Genomic DNA, 18,807 nt, shown 5'->3' with positions numbered 1-18,807 from the left:
AGTGGGGAGTCTGCTTGAGATTCTCTCTCTCCCTCTCCCTCTGTCCCTTCCCCACCCTCACCCCTGCTTGCAGATGTGCACTCTCTCTCTCTCTAATAAATAAATAAAGTCTTAAAAAAATAAGATTGCTGTAAGGATTAAATGAGATAAGATAAGAAGAGCATTAAAACAGTGCCTGGCAAAGTAAGTGCTCAATAAACCAATAAAGGTTAGGTAATGTTAGTTTATAGTGATTATTTATTGGAGAGGATGAAGAGGGTTGGTCACAACATGGACCAACCAGAAAAATTCCCTGGTGTTAGGAATGTCATGCCACTCTTTCTCCCGGCTTCCCCAGGCCAGGGAGAGTATCTGTAAGTGGCTTCATTTCCCACAAAGGCCTTTGGTCATGAACCCTCTGGGGATAGTTCAAGCCTAAGGGGAAGGAAGGAGAGAGGAAGCTGAGCGATTACCTCATTGACAAGTTGGATTTTCTTTTTTCTTCCCCATCCTTTTAATTTCCAAAGTTCAGACTTTACCCCAAAGCCACTGTCAGACAATAAAACAATTCCTCGTCAGCCATTCATTTCTTACTCCTTTCCCCCTTCCCAGCCTTTTCAAGCACAATGTTTTAAACAAACAAAAAAACTTTTTTTTATCACAATAGGCTAAAATAAACCTATTTTGCATCTAAATGAAATGGATATGTGTAAATGACTGTGGGTTGTACTAGGTGGGGGATGGGAGCAAGTGAAGGACAGAACTGCCAGAAAAACACATTAGAGGACCCTCATGGCCATGATGAGAGGCCCCACTCCGGAAACTGTCCTTACCAGCTCCCCAGCATTCCTTCCCTGTTCATGGTCAGAGCTCCATACAACCATAAGTGAAACCAGGAAGAATCAATCTTAACAAAAAGAGTGCAGGCCTGAAGAGCAAATTCCATATGGAGAAGTCATTCAAGCCTCTTTTATGAATATTCAGAGCTGCTTGATTTACCAGGCAAACTGGGATTTGGGGCTTCAACATTTCCCAAGGGATTCAGCAGGGAGTTCTTTATTCACTACATTTAAATGCAAATAATAACAAAACTGCATGACAATATACTTTGAAAAGTTGATTTAAAACAGCAAGGGAAGGATTAAGGCACCAATAAGAAGGATTTTATTTTAATTTTCTACAGAGGTTAAAGGCAGGCCAAACAGAAGCCCATAATTCAAATGTTATCCCAGGAGCAAAACTGTCACAGAATAGAATTTGGTCAATTATTTCCCTCCTCTTATGAAGAAGTGGAAGAAAAAAATTCCCCCTGCCTTATTATTATTTTTTTTTTCCATCAATGACATCCATAACTACCAAGCAGGACTCCTGATCAGTACGAGCTTACCTCACCAAACTGATAACAATATAAGCAAAAGCCGGGAAACTTGATGCTTAGCCTGTACCATATTGAGGGTGAATGTATATCCTTTCTGGAAACAGTTCCCAGACCTCTCTTCTGATTTATGAGAAGCCCTGGTTGTTCAGAGCCCCCAAGGTTGGGGCCCACTCATGTAGGAACATCTTCTAACACAGACATTTATGGCTTTGAATGACAAGGGATAAAGAGCTGAACATGTATGTCATGGAAGAATGGCCCATTGTGTTCTGTGGGAGTTCAACTCTGGAGGAGAGCCTTCCAGGCCCCACATGTGAGAAAGATGGGAAAGGCCATAAATCCCTTGCTGTAAAGGCAAAGCCAATGATAAAGTGTCACTTGCTGTTGACTGGGGTAGAAGCATTATTATGTCTGTTCAAAGATGGAAATTAGACATTGTCCCCCTACTTGCCCAACTGCAACTTGAACTGTCAAGCAAACAAACATGAACCAGGGAGGAGAAAGATCCAGTCTGTTAAGGGAGGTCATATAGACAGAGAAGCAATTATATACTAGGTGAACGGATCTCACCTTGAAACAATAGGATGTCTGGGACTTGCTTCAAAAGAATATAGGTGGGCTGGGGTATCAATGAATCAAGATTGGCAAAGAATTGATAATTATTGAAGTTGGATGACAGGTACTTTGGGGGTATCACTGTTTACTTTTGCATGTTTGGAAATTTCTGTAAGAAAAATGACCTTTTTGCTATTTGTTTTTCAATTCCACCTGCCCAGTTAATTGTGACACTGCGCACCTCTATTGTGACAAAGTCACCACTGCTGGGAACAAGAGCATTTCTGCCACTCTTTTGGGAGCCCTGGGAATAGGGCAGTGCCAATGGCATAACCATGAAGGGGAGAACTAGACAAGATAGGAAGAAAGTTCAGACTTCAGTCCCCAAACCAGGACTTTTAAACATGGAGGAGAGTTTATTTGGAACTCTCAACAGAACCCATTAAAAAAAAAATAACATACCCTGCAATGAAATATCAAGAAACTTGATAATTCAAGAATTCAGAGACTTTTGGTCTCAGCCCTGTCTGGGAACCTGCAAAGTTTCTTATCCTAAAGGCACCATGTTACTCCCAATGTAGGGTTGACATCTCATACAGCTAAGCATGTGCATTGACCTGCAAAGTTCCAGAAGATACTACATCTTGACAGTATGCCAGTCAGGTTTTTGTTTGTTTTTAACCAGACAGATCTTTAAATAAATTGGACTAGTTTAGCAGCTCATTCCACCAAATTGATTGATTATTCAGAATATCAGGACATTTTAGCATGCAGGTAGCAATAGCTTGCCTTACCTGATTTAATGAGAAAAAGAGAGATAAGAGTGCCATAAATAAAGGGAATGTCCAGAAAGCTAAGTCCAATAATAGATAAGATAGTACACATCAAGCCACATTAGAATGCTGCATCATGAACTGGACATAACATTTAAAGATGAATACAGACAATGAAGTTATGATCAAAGAAGATAAGCCACGGTGGTATGAAGACTAGAAACAGTAACGGATGCCCAGCAGAAGGAACTAGAGCTTTTTAAGCCTAAAGAGAAGCCTGGTGAGGACAGAATAGCTGTCTTCAGCTATTCCAATGTCTCACAAGTAGACGACAGATTAGACCTCTTCCATGATTCCCAGGGAAAAAAACTAGGAAAAGAACTACCAACATAGGAAAGTCTCAGGAAGGTCTTTCCAACTCCCCTAATAGGAGGAACAAGGTTGAAAAAAATTCTACAAAATTATGGAAGATCAAACTAGGGTGAATTGAGTTCACCAAATCTGAGAGTATTTGAACAATGAGAGGCCATCCCATTGATGTACAGAAGACATACATTTAGAAGGTAGGTGAGAACTAGATTCACTCCCCATTCCAACCCCCCTAATAGGAGGAACAAGGTTGAAAAAAATAAAATTGTGCCAAGTACTATTTGGCCACTTTGGACAATAGTGCATTCCGGGACGATCTCAAACAGAGTTTGGACAAACACTTGTGAAGATGTTTTAAAGGGGATTTCAATACTGAGTATCTGCATTATTTTTGAAATCTCCTTCAAATGGAGATTCTGTGATTTCTGAGGATGAAAGCTTAACAATTGACAAACCAGGTTTTCGGTTCATTTTGTTTGTTTGAAGTAAACAATACACAAATCTTCCTTTGCAGGTGCCTTGTGCCTAAAACATGTTTCAAACTGTGAATAAATAAGAGTAAAACTTAACTCCTCTGCCATCCTCCAACCTACTGACCTCACTGAGAAAACATTCCTAGATGTACCATGCATCTGACTAAAGCATCTAGGGGACGGTTTCAGGATTCACCTTCATCCTTGACCCTACATTTTTCACTCCTGCCAAGTTACATACTTAAAAGCTCCCCAAAATGACCTGCAGGTTCCCACTGTGGAGATCTGGAAAGGCTATACACTGGGGTAGGATTCCACAAGGATACATGAGCCTTCTCATCTTGGGACAACAAACATTTCAATTTTGAAGTCCCTGAGTGTTTGTTATTGTTCTGTTTTCTGACTCTGTCATACTTGAATTTCTGTTTTCCCGTATTTGCTGGTTCCCAAATTCTTGTCTGATTTCTGATCACCTATCTTACCTCAGAGAATTCTAAATATTCCTAACGGTTCAATCTTTCAGTTATTTGGTAAATATTTATAGTACCTTCCATGTGCCTAGAGCACTGTGCTGGGCACCCTAGCAAATACAAAATGCCATATGACCCTGGCAAGGGCCTACATCTACATCTGATAGAGAATATGAAACATGCACAGAAATAGCTACACCCCACAGCACAATGTGCTAAGTGCTATAGGAGAGGTACAAAGCAAGTGCTGTCAGAGTTCACAGGGAGGTGAGATGCTGCAGAAAAACGAGATGTGACTGCAAGAGCAGCCTGCAAAAGCCTGATGCCATTGATGTGCTAATCTTTTAAAATCCTCAACTATAAAGTATATAAAATATTAGATTTAAAGAAGGAGGTAACTGTGAATCGGGAAAAGGATATTCTGGAAAAATACATCTAATGTTCAACGGCAAATAAATGTCCGACAGTAGCCAGAGGGGCTAATCAATGTCCAGTGTAAACCAAACACCAGAAAATCATCCCCATTGTGAACACAATCATTTACTCAGTCAGTTAGAAAAATTACGATTATGAAATTGAAACTACATTTACTGCTTAAACAAGTCTTTTTGGAGATGTAGTTTAGACTGAAAATTGTTCATTAAAGGGTTCCTTTGGGTAATGCACTTCAACTGCACTTTATGTTTTTGGAAACCTTTAGATTCACTCCCCATTCCAACCCCCAGAGGTAGGTTGTATCAGGGATAGGCAAACTTCTTCTGTAAACAGCCAGACAGTAAACAATTTCGGCTTTGCAGTTCATAAGGCTTCTATCGCAACTGCTGAAGTTTGCTGAGGTAGTGTGAAAGTAGCCATAGACACACGTGGATGAGTGTGGTTGGACGCCAATAAAATTTTATTTATAAATACTAAAATTTGAATTTCGTAAAAGTATTATTCTTCTTTTGCATTTTTTCAACCATTTAAAAATATAAAAGCCATTCTTAGCTTGTAAGCTACACTTGGCCAGCAGGCTATAGCTTGCTGACCCCTGGGTTATCTAATCACTCTATTTACAGAGGAGAAAACAAAGGCTAAAGGAGACTAAGTATATTCCCAAATCAATAGCAATTCAGTTTATTAATGTCCATATAGAGAGAAATAATGAAGCAAGAGGAAAAACGGAGACATTTACCCACTCTTTCTCAACATTATTCACAGCATGGGCAAATCATATGTTATCTATAAATTTTGATTCCCAGGGCATAACAAGTAAATAATTTTTAAACTGTGCTTAGGCAGATTGGTTCCTGGTAAATGAAGCAATTATGGCTTAAATTTATATGTATCCTATTTCATTGTCTTTCTTAATTTATAATGGGTAGCAGTCTCTAAGTTAACAACAACAGAAAACATTTGCCTAAAGATCTTGTAGTTCATGTGATGAACCACACACTGCTAAATATTTATGAGTACATAAATATTTCAAAAGAAATATGAAGAGTTATTGATGTAGTTTAATCTCAGTGCTGCATGGAATGAGTATTCCACCTCACTGTGAGTACCAAGATGAAGGGTTGGGAAATGTTGAAGAATAAAGCCCCCCACTGGAATGTCACTTACTTGAGGATTTAAAAAGATATAATACTAAATTTCAAAGTCATGGAAACCCATAGTTTTATAGTAAGAGCAGAAATATACTTGTTCGAGACCTCCTGAAAGGATATAAGCTAAAAACACGTGTCAAGGAAAAAGATCTCTATAGCCCTTACTCTTCTGACAGTTAAGGCTGTGGATAAGAGAACAAGCACATGATCCAAATTCTACAAAATTATGGAAGATCGAACTAGGGTGAATTGAGTTCACCAAATCTGAGAGTATTTGAACAATGAGAGGCCATCCCATTGATGTACAGAAGACATACATTTAGAAGGTAGGTGAGAACAACTTCCGCAATCAGGGAAGAGGTTGGTTGTTTAGGTGGGTTGTACAGTAGTAGTATTTTATTCACTTATTTATTCCTTCAGTAGATATGGCTTGTGCAATAGACAATGGTTTCATTTTGGAAAATAATAAATAAATAAATAAATAGATAGATAGAATCATCTTTTAAAAAAAAAAAAGCACTCCTTATTTCAGAGTGATACAGAAATAACTTCAAAACAGAAAAAATCACAGTGACAGGGACATTGACATTTGGGATGCAAGGCCCCACATGTGAAATGTATTCCCTTGCCCATCACCCTTCAGGGGCTCACTAAAAGTGCTGGGTAAAGTCTGAACTCTTTGGAACTGCCCCTCCCCTCTCCACCCAACCCTGTTTTCTGGCTGTCTCATCTCCTGCCCTTCCCTGTCCCTAGCCACATTCAGTCATCTAGCAAGCTCTTTGGAGATTCCTCAATGTGCCCTGTTTTTAAAAGTCTTTACACAGGGACACCTGGGTGGCTCAGTCAGGTAAGCATCTGCCTTCAGCTCAGGTCATGATGTCAGGGTCCTGGGATCAAGTCCCGCTTTGGGCTCCCTGCTCAGTGGGGAGCCTGCTTCTCCCTCTGCCTCTGCTCCCCCTGCTTGTGCTCTCTCTGACAAATAAATAAATAAAATCATAAATAAATAAATAAATAAATAAATGCCTTTACACATACCCTGCTCTCAGCCCAGAATGCCATTCTCCATCCTGTGCACTGCGCAGCTCCTACTTTCAAGCTCACTCTCACTAATACCTGCTCTGATGGCTTTCCCATCATGTCTTCTTCCTCTGTGCTCCCACTCAACCTCATTCTCGCCTCTTTTATAGCACTTACGACTTGAACTGCTATGTTTAGCTTGTTTATCTCCTGTATGGAAGATGATCTTCCCAGTGCATGGGAAAGAGTGCCTTTAACTTTCATATCCCTGAGGCCTAGCATGGTGCCTGAGGCACATGCATAACTCATTAAGCTGCTGTTGGATGAATCAATTGCCCCTGAGTCCTCTCATGACTATCTACCCTTCCTGCCACAAAAAGAATATAGACTTGAAGTGAGGATTGTAGGTAATTCTAACATTTCATTCATTCACTCATTCAACAGATATTTATTGAGCATCTATTATGTGCCAGGCACTCTTAGGAGCCTGAGATACATTAGTAAGCAGAGTAAATGAAGATCCCTGCCCTTGAAGAGCTCACATTCTAGCTGGGGACATTAAATAACAAACATGACAAATAAGGAAATAACATGCTTTGTTAAAAGGTAATAAGAGGTGGGGTTTCTGGGTGGCTCAGTCTTTAAGTGTCTGCCTTCGGCTCAGGTAATGATCCCAAGGTCCTGAGATCAAGCCCCGCATTGGACTCCCTGCTAAGTGGGAAGCCTGCTTTTCCCTCTCCCACTCCCCCTGCTTGTGTTCCCTCTCTTGCTGTCTCTCTCTCTCTCTGTCAAATAAATAAATAAAATCTTAAAAAAAAATAAAATAAAAGGTAGCAAGAAGTAAGGGGAAAGGTATAAGAAGAGCAGAATAAGGGGGACTGGGAAGGTGTGAGCTACAATTCAAATTATGTGATCAGGGGAATAGGATCTGCAAAGTAGACAATGAGAAAGTAACATTTGGGCAAAAACTTTGAGGAGGGTGAGTTTGACATGGGAATATGTGGGGGAAGGGTATTCTGGGCAGAGAGGACATTCAGCATGAAGACTCTAAGGTTGAAGCAAGGAGGTCAGTAAGGTTGGCTAAGAATGAGGTGGAAAGAGTGTGTTCCTGTAAGGGGGTGAGGGGGAAAGGTTGCAAATCATGGAGACCTTGTAGGCCGTTTTAATGACATTGACTTTGAATGAGATAGAGAGCCATTGGAGAATTTTGAGCAAAGGAGCAACATGATCTGACTTAGATCTGGCTTACTTTTAGAAAGGATTGCTTTGGCTATTTTTGTTGAGGACTGAATATTGGGGCCAAGGGTAGAAGCAGGGAGATCAGTTAAGAAGCTATTGAAATAATGCAGGTGAAAGATACCAGTGGCTTATACCAGGGTTGTAGATGTGGAAAAGTGGTTGGTCCTACTTGTATTTTGAAGATAGATCCAAAATCATTTGCTGACATAGATGGGGTGTGCAAAGAGAGAAGGATCAAGAAAGTTCAAGGTTTATGACCTAAGCAACTGGAACAAGAACAAAACCATATGCATTTAGTCTTATCTAGGGGCTATACTTCACTCATCCTCTTCCTACTGATTGGTAAATATTAAATGAGGTCAACATATAGCAGCATGGCTATCCACGTGGAGGTAACATGATGCAGAAGAAAGTAGGAAAAAAGAGTGCTATTTAAGCTGCCACCACTTCCATGGGTTAGCCTCTAAGTTTTGCTCTTTTCTACCTCTTCCTCCTACCCCTTTGTCCCCAGAATTACAACAATTTTCCTGAATGGCTTACTTGTTCAGAATAAAGAGAATTGTGCAATAAATTTAACAGAAAACAATTTAATGGTAGTAGAGTTTACAGAAGCCCAAAGAAGGCAGCTCCGCTATTAAAATGATAATGTGGAAGATGATGATGCTGGTGGTGGTTATCATATTTGCCTTTGCTGCAGAGTTCATAGATCATGGAGATATTGTCCAGTACAAGAGGTGGAGGGAAGATGCCAATGTCAGGGGGATGGCCTTGGTCAAACCATGTAACTTTTTTTTGGGCTAAAATACTTCTGAGGCTATCTGCCAAACTGTATCCAAAAAAAGCAAATTCGTTCCTTGCAATGGAATACTTATAATGTGAAAACCTCTGGCAATGGAAAACTTCCTTCCTTGTAAACTAATGTTACATTTACATATGTTGAAATATGGAACATGTCCATAAATTATGTAATTCTCTATCAAATAAATTCCTGTATCCCAGTTCTTAGTCTGTTACATCAAATCTTTAGGAATTATTTTAAATCCCTTGTTTAACCAAAATTCTGTGTGTTGAATATTGTTTTTATTTTTATTTTTTTACTTTTTTTTTTAAGATTCTATTTATTTATTTGACAGAGAGAGAGACAGCGAGAGACGGAACACAAGCAGGGGCAGTGGGAGAGGGAGAAGCAGGCTTCCCACTGAGCAGGGAGCCTGATGCGCAGCCCTATCCCAGGATGCTGGGATCATGACCTGAGCCGAAGGCAGACGCTTAACAACTGAGCCACCCAGGTGCCCCTGAATATTGTTTTTAAAAGGTGGTATTGAAAAAAAAAATTTAAAAGGTGGTGTTGAAAAAATATTTAATGCATTTCTTTGTGTCCTTAGGATCTTCTTGAGCAATTCAGGATGATTTGAAAGTTTAAAAAATGAACAAGAGGGGTGCCTGGGTGGTTCAGTAAGTTAAGTGTCTGCCTTAGGCTCAGGTCATGATCTCAGGGTCCTGGGATGGAGCCCCATATTAGGCTCCTTGCTCAGTGGGGAGTCTGCTTCTCCTGCTTCCCTCTGCCCCTCCCCCCCATTTGTCCTTTCCCTCTCTCTCTCTCAAATAAAAAAAAAATGAACAAGAACTTTACTAGAAAGTGTATATTTTACAGTGTCATTAAATACTGATTAAACAATCACTACATTCAGAACACTCTATCTGTGGTGATATTATTAAATTTACACTTGAATCTTTTCTAAAGAAACACTTTTTATTTTTAAGATTTTATTTGAAAGTAATTTCTACACCCAATGTGGGGCTTGAATTTATAACCCTGAGATTAAGAGTCATATGCTCTACTCACTGGGCCTGCCAGGTGCCCTTTAAAGAAACACTTTTAAAAGCAGGTATGGGGCTCCTGGGTGGCTCAATCAGTTAAACGTCTGCATTGGCTCAGGTCATGATCTTGGGATCCTGGGATCAAGCCCTGTATCATGGCTCCCTGCTCAGTGGGGAGTCTGCTTTTCTCCCTCCCTCTGCCTTCTCTCCTCCACACCCCTCTTGTGCTTTCTCTCTCTCAAATAAATAAACAAAATCTTTTTTAAAAAAGTGGGTTTTCTTTCTCTTTCCCAGTCATCCATATACTACTTTCACAACTATTGCCTATCAATAGAAAATAACAGAAAATACAGATAATCCATCCAGTTTTGCATGTTCCTCTCATATCTGAAGATATCTCTGAAACAGAGGGGTCCAAACTTGAGGGTTAGCAGGTTTTGTTTTTTAGTTTGCCTCCACACATCTAGGCTGTTCATTTGCCTTGGTCTAACATTGGAAATGTGTATAGAAATGTTTCTCTTGAGAGTCATAATATTTTTTATATTTTTTTAAAGATTTTTATTTATTAGAGAGAGAAAGAGGAGGGTCAGAGGGAGAAGCAGACTCCCACTAAGCAGGAAGCCGGATGCGGGACTCGATCCAAGGACTCCGGGATCATGACCTGAGCCGAAGGCAGATGCTTAACTGACTGAGCCACCCAGGCATTCATATTTTTTTTTTTAAGATTTTATTTATTTACTTGACAGAGAGAGACAGCGAGAGAGGGAACACAAGAAGGGGGAGTGGGAGAGGGAGAAGCAGGCTTCCCGCTGAGCAGGGAGCCCGATGCGGGACTCGATCCCAGGACCCTGGGATCATGACCTGAGCCGAAGGCAGACGCTTAACGACTGAGCCACCCAGGCGCCCCCAGGCATTCATATTTTAAAGGATGTTCCTACTAAGTAATATTCAAACTTTTTCTTAAAAGGCATATGAACCTCTAATTCTGATAGGTCTAAGCATATCTTCTAATAAAATGCTTAGATATGTAGAATAAAATCAAGTAAAACAAAAAGAGAAGAGAAACTGAAAATGAATATTTCATTTCAAAATTGTTAGAACATCAACCCTCTTGTTTTCATCGTATTCCTTGGTTTGGGATGAATTCCAGATGGGATATTTGTCTCTCATAGCTAGCTTGTTCCACATGAGGCTCAGTTAATCAGTTCAGCCGGAGAACGTAAATCAAACACCTGTTCATGTGAATAAAAATGTCCAAATTTTCTTTTTCAGGCCTTATTCTCATGTCATGAGCAGACACAGCTCCTGCCCGTGAAACTACCATGATTGATCCATGAGTTTTCATTAGTGGACTTTTAACTTATCAATGAGTGAGAATGCCCAAATCCACCTGAAAATATATTACAGCCATCATCAGTGTTGGGCAAGTTCTAGAATGGTCTTTTGAACTGTATCAACTATTCCCAATTTCACAACCTTAATATTAAAAAAGAGTCAGTTTTAGGACCTTGATTTTCTCCAAATTCAGACTTTTAAAAAAGGCAGCACACCCTTTTTTATCTTTTTACTTCCATAATGTTAATGAATTTCAATATCATTCTCATGTGAGGAACTTTGAATAACCCAACTAGAACCTACTAGGAGCTTTTATTAGAAGATCCAAATGTCCCAGCTACAAAGACACTTTGAATTTAAGTATTTCCTTTTTTTGCATCAGTGCTTGGTTAAAACACATATTTCCAAAATTTTAGAGTAAGTATAATCCTTACTTTCCCCACAAACCCTAAACCTGCTTCTCTTCAGTGTTCTTTATTCATCTACCTTGGACAGAAACCTGAGAGTTACCTTTGCCAACACCCACCCATCAAGTCACCAAATAAGCATCCCTTTTACAGCTCAGATATTTTCAGATACATTCACTCTCCATCCCAAACACCACCAGTCTGGGTGAGGTGACCATCTTCCCTTACTTGAGCTCTGTATTGCTGAAATAGGTGCTTAGCTGGTCACCACATTTTTATTCTTGCCCTTCATCATTCTATATTCAAAATTTGATTAATTCATAACTTCAGAAATATAATTATGACATTCCTTTACTTTAAAAACCATGCAATGTTTTTTCATTGTCATTGGGATAAAATTTAAATTCCTTAACATGACTTACAAGCCTTCGTAATCAATCAGACTTCTATCTACCTTTCCAGTATTATCTCTTACTCCCCTTCTCCTTGAACCATCCTTTGTTCTAATATATCATGTCTCTCTGCCTCACCACCCCAGCCCTTGTGCATGGTTGATTCCTCTACCTGGAACAAGATTCTATAGACTCATTTATTTTTTATTTACTCAACAACTATGATGGAGCAAAGACTTGCTACTTGCAACTATGATTTATATTATACTATTACGGAAAGCTTACTCCATGCTAGGTACTAGGAAATAAATCAATAATGAAACCAGGCATGGTTTCTGTTCTAAAAGAGCTTAAGGTCTAGCATGGAAAATAGTCATTAAGCACATAATGAGATGAGAGTTATGGCATGGAAAGTATAAGGTGATGTGGGATCAAATGTCAGGGTAACCATACTTAATTTAGAAGTCAGTGGAGGCTCCCTGAGGAAGTACCATTGAAGCTAAAATCTGATGTATAAGTAGGTGTTAGCTGTGGTAACAGAAGAGTGGGGAGGAAGGAGGAGGTATGGGAGTGGTGGAAAAAAATGTTCTAGCAACACAATTATATGGAAAATATATGAGTACTAAGAAAAAAATAGCTTTTCCTTGTTATAGTATAAGATGTTGGGAATAGATACCTTTGTTGAATATATTTTGTTGGTGGCCTGTGTTACCAAGGACAAAAGTTCTCATCACCCTTTGTTAACAACTAAGTTCAGGTGACTCCTCCTTTCATAGGTGTTGTTGCAATTAAAGGAATAAAGAGGTATCCTGAATGAGAGAGAAAGTCTAGATATCAGAAAACTAGTTTTATCTTGACTTTTGCATATGACTTTGACCAAATGACTTACACCTGTACCTCTGCTTTGTCCTTTGTAAAAAGGAGATGATAATATTATCCAGTTTAACTTGCAGGGTAGGATCAAACAAGATAATGGTGCCAAAAGTATAAAATATCACTTTGTGTTTAATGGTTTTTTTTAACAGGCATTTCAAGCAAATTAAACACTTTCTTGATTTCTGACAGTTCTCTATATCAATAGAAACTCAAATTCATTTTTCTTATGATTTCTAGTTGTAGCAATAGGGGCTACGTTTCCAATTCCACAATAAATAAAAAGCCCTCTTCATTACCCTTGAAGCGGGACAGAATTGGATCATGTCTCTTTTCAAAAGACCCACTTGTTCAAAGTAAAAATATTTTGAAGTAGAAAAACTGGAAAATCCAGTTATTTTGCAATCATCAAAAAACAGAATACATTTCTGCTGTGATCAAGTCCTTCAATTCCTTTATTTTTTATGGCAAAACTTATCTGATCAGTCCTTTTTTACTTTTCTATTTAAACTTACTATCTTATTTCTGAGGGGTGAATTTATTGACAAACACAGCAATATAAACGCGAAGAAAGTTATACTGAAATATAATCTCTACATACTCAATAACTAAGATTTAATGTGTAAAAAAAAAACCTTCTAGTGTCATGTTAGTCTCTTATGTAATAAAGCAGACCACGAAATAAAACACTGTTAGTTTATGAGTTTATTTTGCCAAAAATTTACTCATCCCTGAAAATATTTTAGCTATAGTTAAGTATATAAGTGTCAAATTCTCCATCACAAACATTAAATTTTTCTATGTGTTTCTATAGCCACAGTTAGGAATAATATCAACTTCCCTTTCTTCAAAGTAAAAGGAAAAGCTCATTCTAAAATATTTTACAAATATTGAGAACTGTACAAGTACTACTTTTCAGAGATGAAGAATGAGTTTTTAGTTTTGAATGACACATTTCTTTTTCCTTATAGTTTTTCTCTTTTTTCTTTGTCAAGCAATTGGATTTCAAAATACAGTAACTTTGTTAAAGATGTCTAATTTCAAAGTCCTGTTCAGGTATTTAAAAAAGAAATTCAATTACAAATTTCAGGCACCTTGAAGAAAGTTTGATAACTTTATTGAATTGATTATTTCTGTACTGTTGTGGAGAAGATTTAAAAAGCTATTTAAAAGGAGAAAATAGTTTGTGGATAACTGCTTTCGTTAGAGACAGAAAAAAGCTCTTAAAATGCATATTTAGGAATCTCATTTAGTTGATGACCAATTTCTTTTTTCTTTTTTTTTTTTAAAGATTTTATTTATTTGAGAGAGAGAATGAGATAGAGAGAGAGCATGAGAGGGGGAGGGTCAGAGGGAGAAGCAGGCTCCCCACTGAGCAGGGAGCCCGAGGCAGGACTCGATCCGGGACTCCAGGATCATGACCTGAGCTGAAGGCAGTCGCTTAACCGACTGAGCCACCCAGGTGCCCCAGTTGATGACCAATTTAATTCAAATCTCTGTTAGTCTATGTTTGAAGGAAATAGAGTTTATGGAATTATGCAGTCAGATCAGTGAGCACTTGTTCCTGAACGTAGTACAGGGCAAAGTCCTCTGAAAGAGGAATCAGGAATGTGGGCTTCAAGTCTTAACTCTGCCACCCACTCTTCATGTCACCTAAGGCTCTTAAAGTCACTTCACCTCTGAACATCAGTTTCTTATTTGTAAAATGGAGATAATGATGACTTTCTGGTAAGCTTGCTATTAGGAATAAGTAAGATGAAAAGGCTCTGTAAACCAGAAACTACAGAAGTAAATCACAAAATTATCATGAGCTCAAAGATGCCCATAAGAGATTCTACAAAGAATAGTTTAATATGTATTTTGTGTTCTTGTTTCCTTTTCATATGTATATGTGCTAAATCCTTCATTAGGTTATAAGCTCCTTAAGGCTACAGTGAGCATACCATATCCTCTTTCCATGTTGCTCTTCGGATTACACATAACTAATGGACGCTCATAAGGCTTTGTTGACAGATATTCTCTCTTATTCCTCAGTTCCAATACCAAAAAAATAGTCACTACTGTCAGAAAGTCTACTTTCACCTCTTCCATGTCTAAACCTGCTTGCTGTAATCCATACCTATTTCCACATATTCTATCCTCTAAACTCATGGAGAATTGGCAGGTCAGCATCGACTTAACAAAAGCCTTTATCACTGTTAGCAAACTGTTTTCAGCTGCAAAACAGAATCCTCAATTCTTGATTTAAATCTACCCCTCTTGCAATCCAAAACAAGTGGAAGTGACTAATACAGCCCCAGGAAAAAAGGAGTACCGGCTAGCTCACTAAAGATTTCTAGAGCCAAGCAGTTCCAGAGGAAAGCCCAATCTTGCCCTGGCAATGGAGAGGAATAAAGTACAAGTGACACAAAATGGCTAGAGGAAATATGGACAGAGAAGAAAAGCAGGACCCGGGTAAAGGCATCAGTGAAAGTAGAGTGTTCCTAGGGCACTGATATTCCCTTAGATAAATGATGAGGTACTCTGGTCTACTCTGATGCTTAAAACTAAAGTCTTTATTTAGTAAGTAGGTTAGCATTAGCTCCTAATAAGACACTTTTAAAAGCTGAAGGCATGGTGAGGAAGGGATGGCTACCTCTCAATCTCCCTCCTTGTATCCTATAAATGTGCCTACCTGAATCTGCCCTCAGCTCAAAGTAGTTCTGTATTCTTTTCATGAGGTTTTTAATAAGCGGGCCCAGTTCAACGCACCTTCTAGGTTTAAGAGAGGAGTATTTTTAGTCAAAGCCACCTCGCCCAGTCTTTACCGATATGATGTGGTTTTCATGAAACAGCCCTAGGAGGGCTCACGCAATCCTCCGGCTCGGGGTAAACACGTGTGTCCAAAGCCAGCTCCGGCGCACCCTGCGCTTCAGCACCGCCGCCTCTGGATAGCGCCTTGCTGGCAGGCCCGCGCAGGGCCTCCCACCCGTCTCTCATCCATCTCCAGCCCACTCTCTCCTCTTCTCATTTCCTGCAGTGCCAGAAAAAAAACACCCCCAACTTCTAACCTCTGCTCTATGCCTGCTTCTAAAGTGACCTCCGCGTCCCTCCCTCAGGGTCTAAACGCGCACGCCCCCGTGCCGTTGGATCCTACCGGAGCAGCAGGGAAGCCGCGTCCACCGGTGGCCCGAGATCTCCGACAGGCATCGATCAAATGTCCCCTGACCCTGCTGAATCCCAAACCAGCAGCTGGGAGCCACCGCTCACTCCCTTTCTCTCCACGCCCCAAAGCCTCCAAGAAACAAACGCGCAATGATGCGCGCCCCCCCGCCCCAACTCGCGCGCGCGCCCGCGCGCGCACACACATACATTCACACTCATACACACACTCGCACGCCGCAAGCCTTCCGGGTGTCATCGCCGCCCTCGGCAGAGCCTCAGCCAACTTGGGCCCGGATCCATCAACATCGGCTTGAAAAGGGCTGCCCGCAGCGGCCACCCCGCCCCCTCCCCTTCCTGGGCAGCGGGTCCCGGCAGCCAAGCCCAGGCTGGCCAGCCCCTCACCCGCTTCACTCAGCCATCCACCTCGCGAGGGCAATACGCGGTCCACAACCCTCAAACATTCGCCCCTGGGCCGCCCTGAACCATTAGCCAAACCCTAAATTAATCTCTTCAAGCCCCAGCCCTGCTAATGGTGTGTTGTGTGTGTGAGTGTGTTTGTGTCTCCAAGGCATATACATCATTTAACTCCGAGCTTTCCACCCATCCTAAACAAACAGCACGTTATCTCCAACCCCCTCTTTCCCTTCTCCGCGACCCAACCTCTAACCCCACCCCGATCCTCCGCAGCCAAGTGGCCAAACTACCACACCACCATACCCCAGTTCTGGAACCTCGACCTCCCACCCGGCCCAAACCCACAGTCACCTCCGGCCCCTCCCCTCCCCCACCCCTTGGACCCCAGTGAGCCGGGTCTGGCCGGAGCAAGAGACGCCTAGGAAGCGCAGCCCCGGAACAGAGGGGCTGACCTCCCACCAGGGGGATGAGCCGGCGCATCCCTCCAGAGGGGCACACGCCTTACTGTTCAGTCGCCCTGGAAAATACAGGTGCCGGGGAAGGAGAGAGGCGGAAGCTGCCTCCGGGGATGGGCGGGGGGACTCACCGAACATCTGAATGTGCCCTTTGGTGATGGGATTGAAGCTGCCGCAGGCAAGCAAGATTACGTGGGTCTTGGTGGTCTCGGTCATCGTGAGGGTGGGTCCCTCGCGCTGGTCCAGGGGTCGCCTCTTTTTTTGTGTCTCGATATGTCTGCAGAGGGAGAAAGGAAGGCGAGGCTCCGGCGGTGGATGCTGTGGACTCCAAGGAGCCGCTCCAGACGCAAACCGCGTCACTCCCCGCCTCCCCTTAACGCTTGCAGCTCCGGCAAGATCCGAGGCTGCTTTTGTATGGCTCTGCTTCGTCCTTCTCTTTTCTTTTTAGCCTTTTTCACGTCTCTCGTCCTGGTCTCCCACTCCTGCCTTTCCTCGCCGCCACCGACCTCACTCCATCACGCTCTTCCTTAGTGTTTATGTACAAGGCAAACCATGGTACCCAAGCCCAGAACCATGATACTCACAGCACGGTGTGAGCTCCTTCTTTTACCTCCTTCTGACTTTTCCTCCCACACGCTAACATTTTTCTGTCCACATATACTTTCTCTAACATTTTCAACTCCAAAAGTGTTTGATCTTAAGAACTGGGTTTTTTTTTTTTTCTTCCTAAAAGTTTTAAGTGAGAAATGACAATGGTTTATGTCAGGAATACTAATTTCCGTCTTTCTTTTCCCCCTAATCTGATGATTTTGAACTGCTGAACTGAGTCCAGATCTTCACCGAGTGGTTGCCAAGAAATAGGGGGAATCCCTATTTCTGAATCCCTCCTCTGGAATAATGGACCTTTTTATGGGTTGAAGCAATGCAGAGAACACGTATGGGGCAGAGTTACTAAAGCTGTACTAGGAAACTACTGTGATCCTACATAAGCTGTCAAAGTTGAGACAAAGATTTACCCATTCAACAAGTGTTTCTTGAGTGCTCACTAGGTGTGAGGCCCCGTTATAAACCCTGCTGATAAAGCAAAGTCCTCCTCTTCTTCAAGTTTACATTCTACTGGAGGAGGGAGGTGACAAACAGAGGAGGAAAATATTAGACGGCAACTGTGCAGTGCCCCACCAGTGAATGCCATTCACTCTCTGGCAGAACAAAAGGTGAATGGGGGAGGGGGGGCCACTTTAAATCCAGTAGTCAGGGAAGGCCTCTCCAGGGAGATGAAATTCAAACTGCAACCTAAATGACAAGGAACTGCTGGTACACATATTTTGGGACAGGGAAGAGTTTATTGTGCTCATAGACGTGAAAGAAGACCAGCATGACTAGAATGCACGAATAAGGGGAAAACGCTAGGAGACAAGATTGGACTGTCCTTCAGGACAGAATGGAGTGGGGCTTGGAGGCTAGGATAGGGTTGGGATTTTTTCTAAGTGGAATAATTTAGAGAGGAATAACAAAAGGAAACCACTGAAGCTTTAGGCAGGGGAGTGATGAGTAACTTGCATTTTTATAAGATCACTCCAGTTGGTAGGCAAAAAGTGGGAGGGCAAGGCAAGCATTTAGGGAATTTTTTTAAAATTTTATTTATTTATTTGAGAGAGTGAACAAGCAGAGGGGAGAGGCGGAGGGAGAAGCAGTGTCCACACGCTGAGCTGGATGCAGGACTCCATCCCAGGGATCCGGGACCATGATCTGAGCTAAAGGCAGACACTTAGCCAACAGACACCCAGGCGCCCCAAGCATTTAGGAAATTTTGCTGGTAGCCTAGGCTAAGTGGAGTTGTCCTTGGACTAGGGTTTATAAAGGTGAAGTTGATGAGAAGCAGATGTTCTTGGGACAAGTTTGGTAGATAGAATTTATGGTCTTTGCACAAGGATTGGATGTGTAGGGTGAGGTAAAGAGAAATCTAAGAAAATGTCTAGAAATTTGGCTTAAACAAAGGAGTGGACTGAGATTGAGAAAATGGGGAAAGAAAGTTTGAGGGATAACCAAGTGTTCTATTGTGATACCTATTAATTCTTATTTTTTAATGGCCTTTAAAAAAGTTGAGGTATAATTGACATATAACGT

At 41.2% G+C, this 18,807-nt stretch overlaps 1 protein-coding gene across 2 annotated transcripts in view; it reads right to left on the bottom strand.

Annotated features, from left to right (window-relative positions):
- The window catches only part of NMNAT2 (nicotinamide nucleotide adenylyltransferase 2), a 143,834-nt gene extending 126,005 nt beyond the window's left edge, over window positions 1–17,829 (bottom strand). Inside the window, exon 1 of one of the 2 annotated variants that reach the window (XM_081824770.1) lies at window positions 16,812–17,829. In XM_081824770.1, the coding sequence (XP_081680896.1) occupies window positions 16,812–16,896 (85 nt within the window). In that variant the 5' untranslated portion in view covers window positions 16,897–17,829. The remainder of the gene's footprint in view (window positions 1–16,811) is intronic. The other variant, XM_081824772.1, reaches the window with a different exon arrangement.
- Between the last annotated feature and the right edge of the window lie 978 nt (window positions 17,830–18,807).

The sequence above is a fragment of the Leptonychotes weddellii genome, chromosome 6 (assembly GCF_054177405.1).
Source record: "Leptonychotes weddellii isolate Sample4059 chromosome 6, ASM5417740v2, whole genome shotgun sequence".
Taxonomy (NCBI): Eukaryota; Metazoa; Chordata; class Mammalia; order Carnivora; family Phocidae; genus Leptonychotes; species Leptonychotes weddellii.
This window is presented reverse-complemented; position numbering and strand designations above follow the sequence as displayed.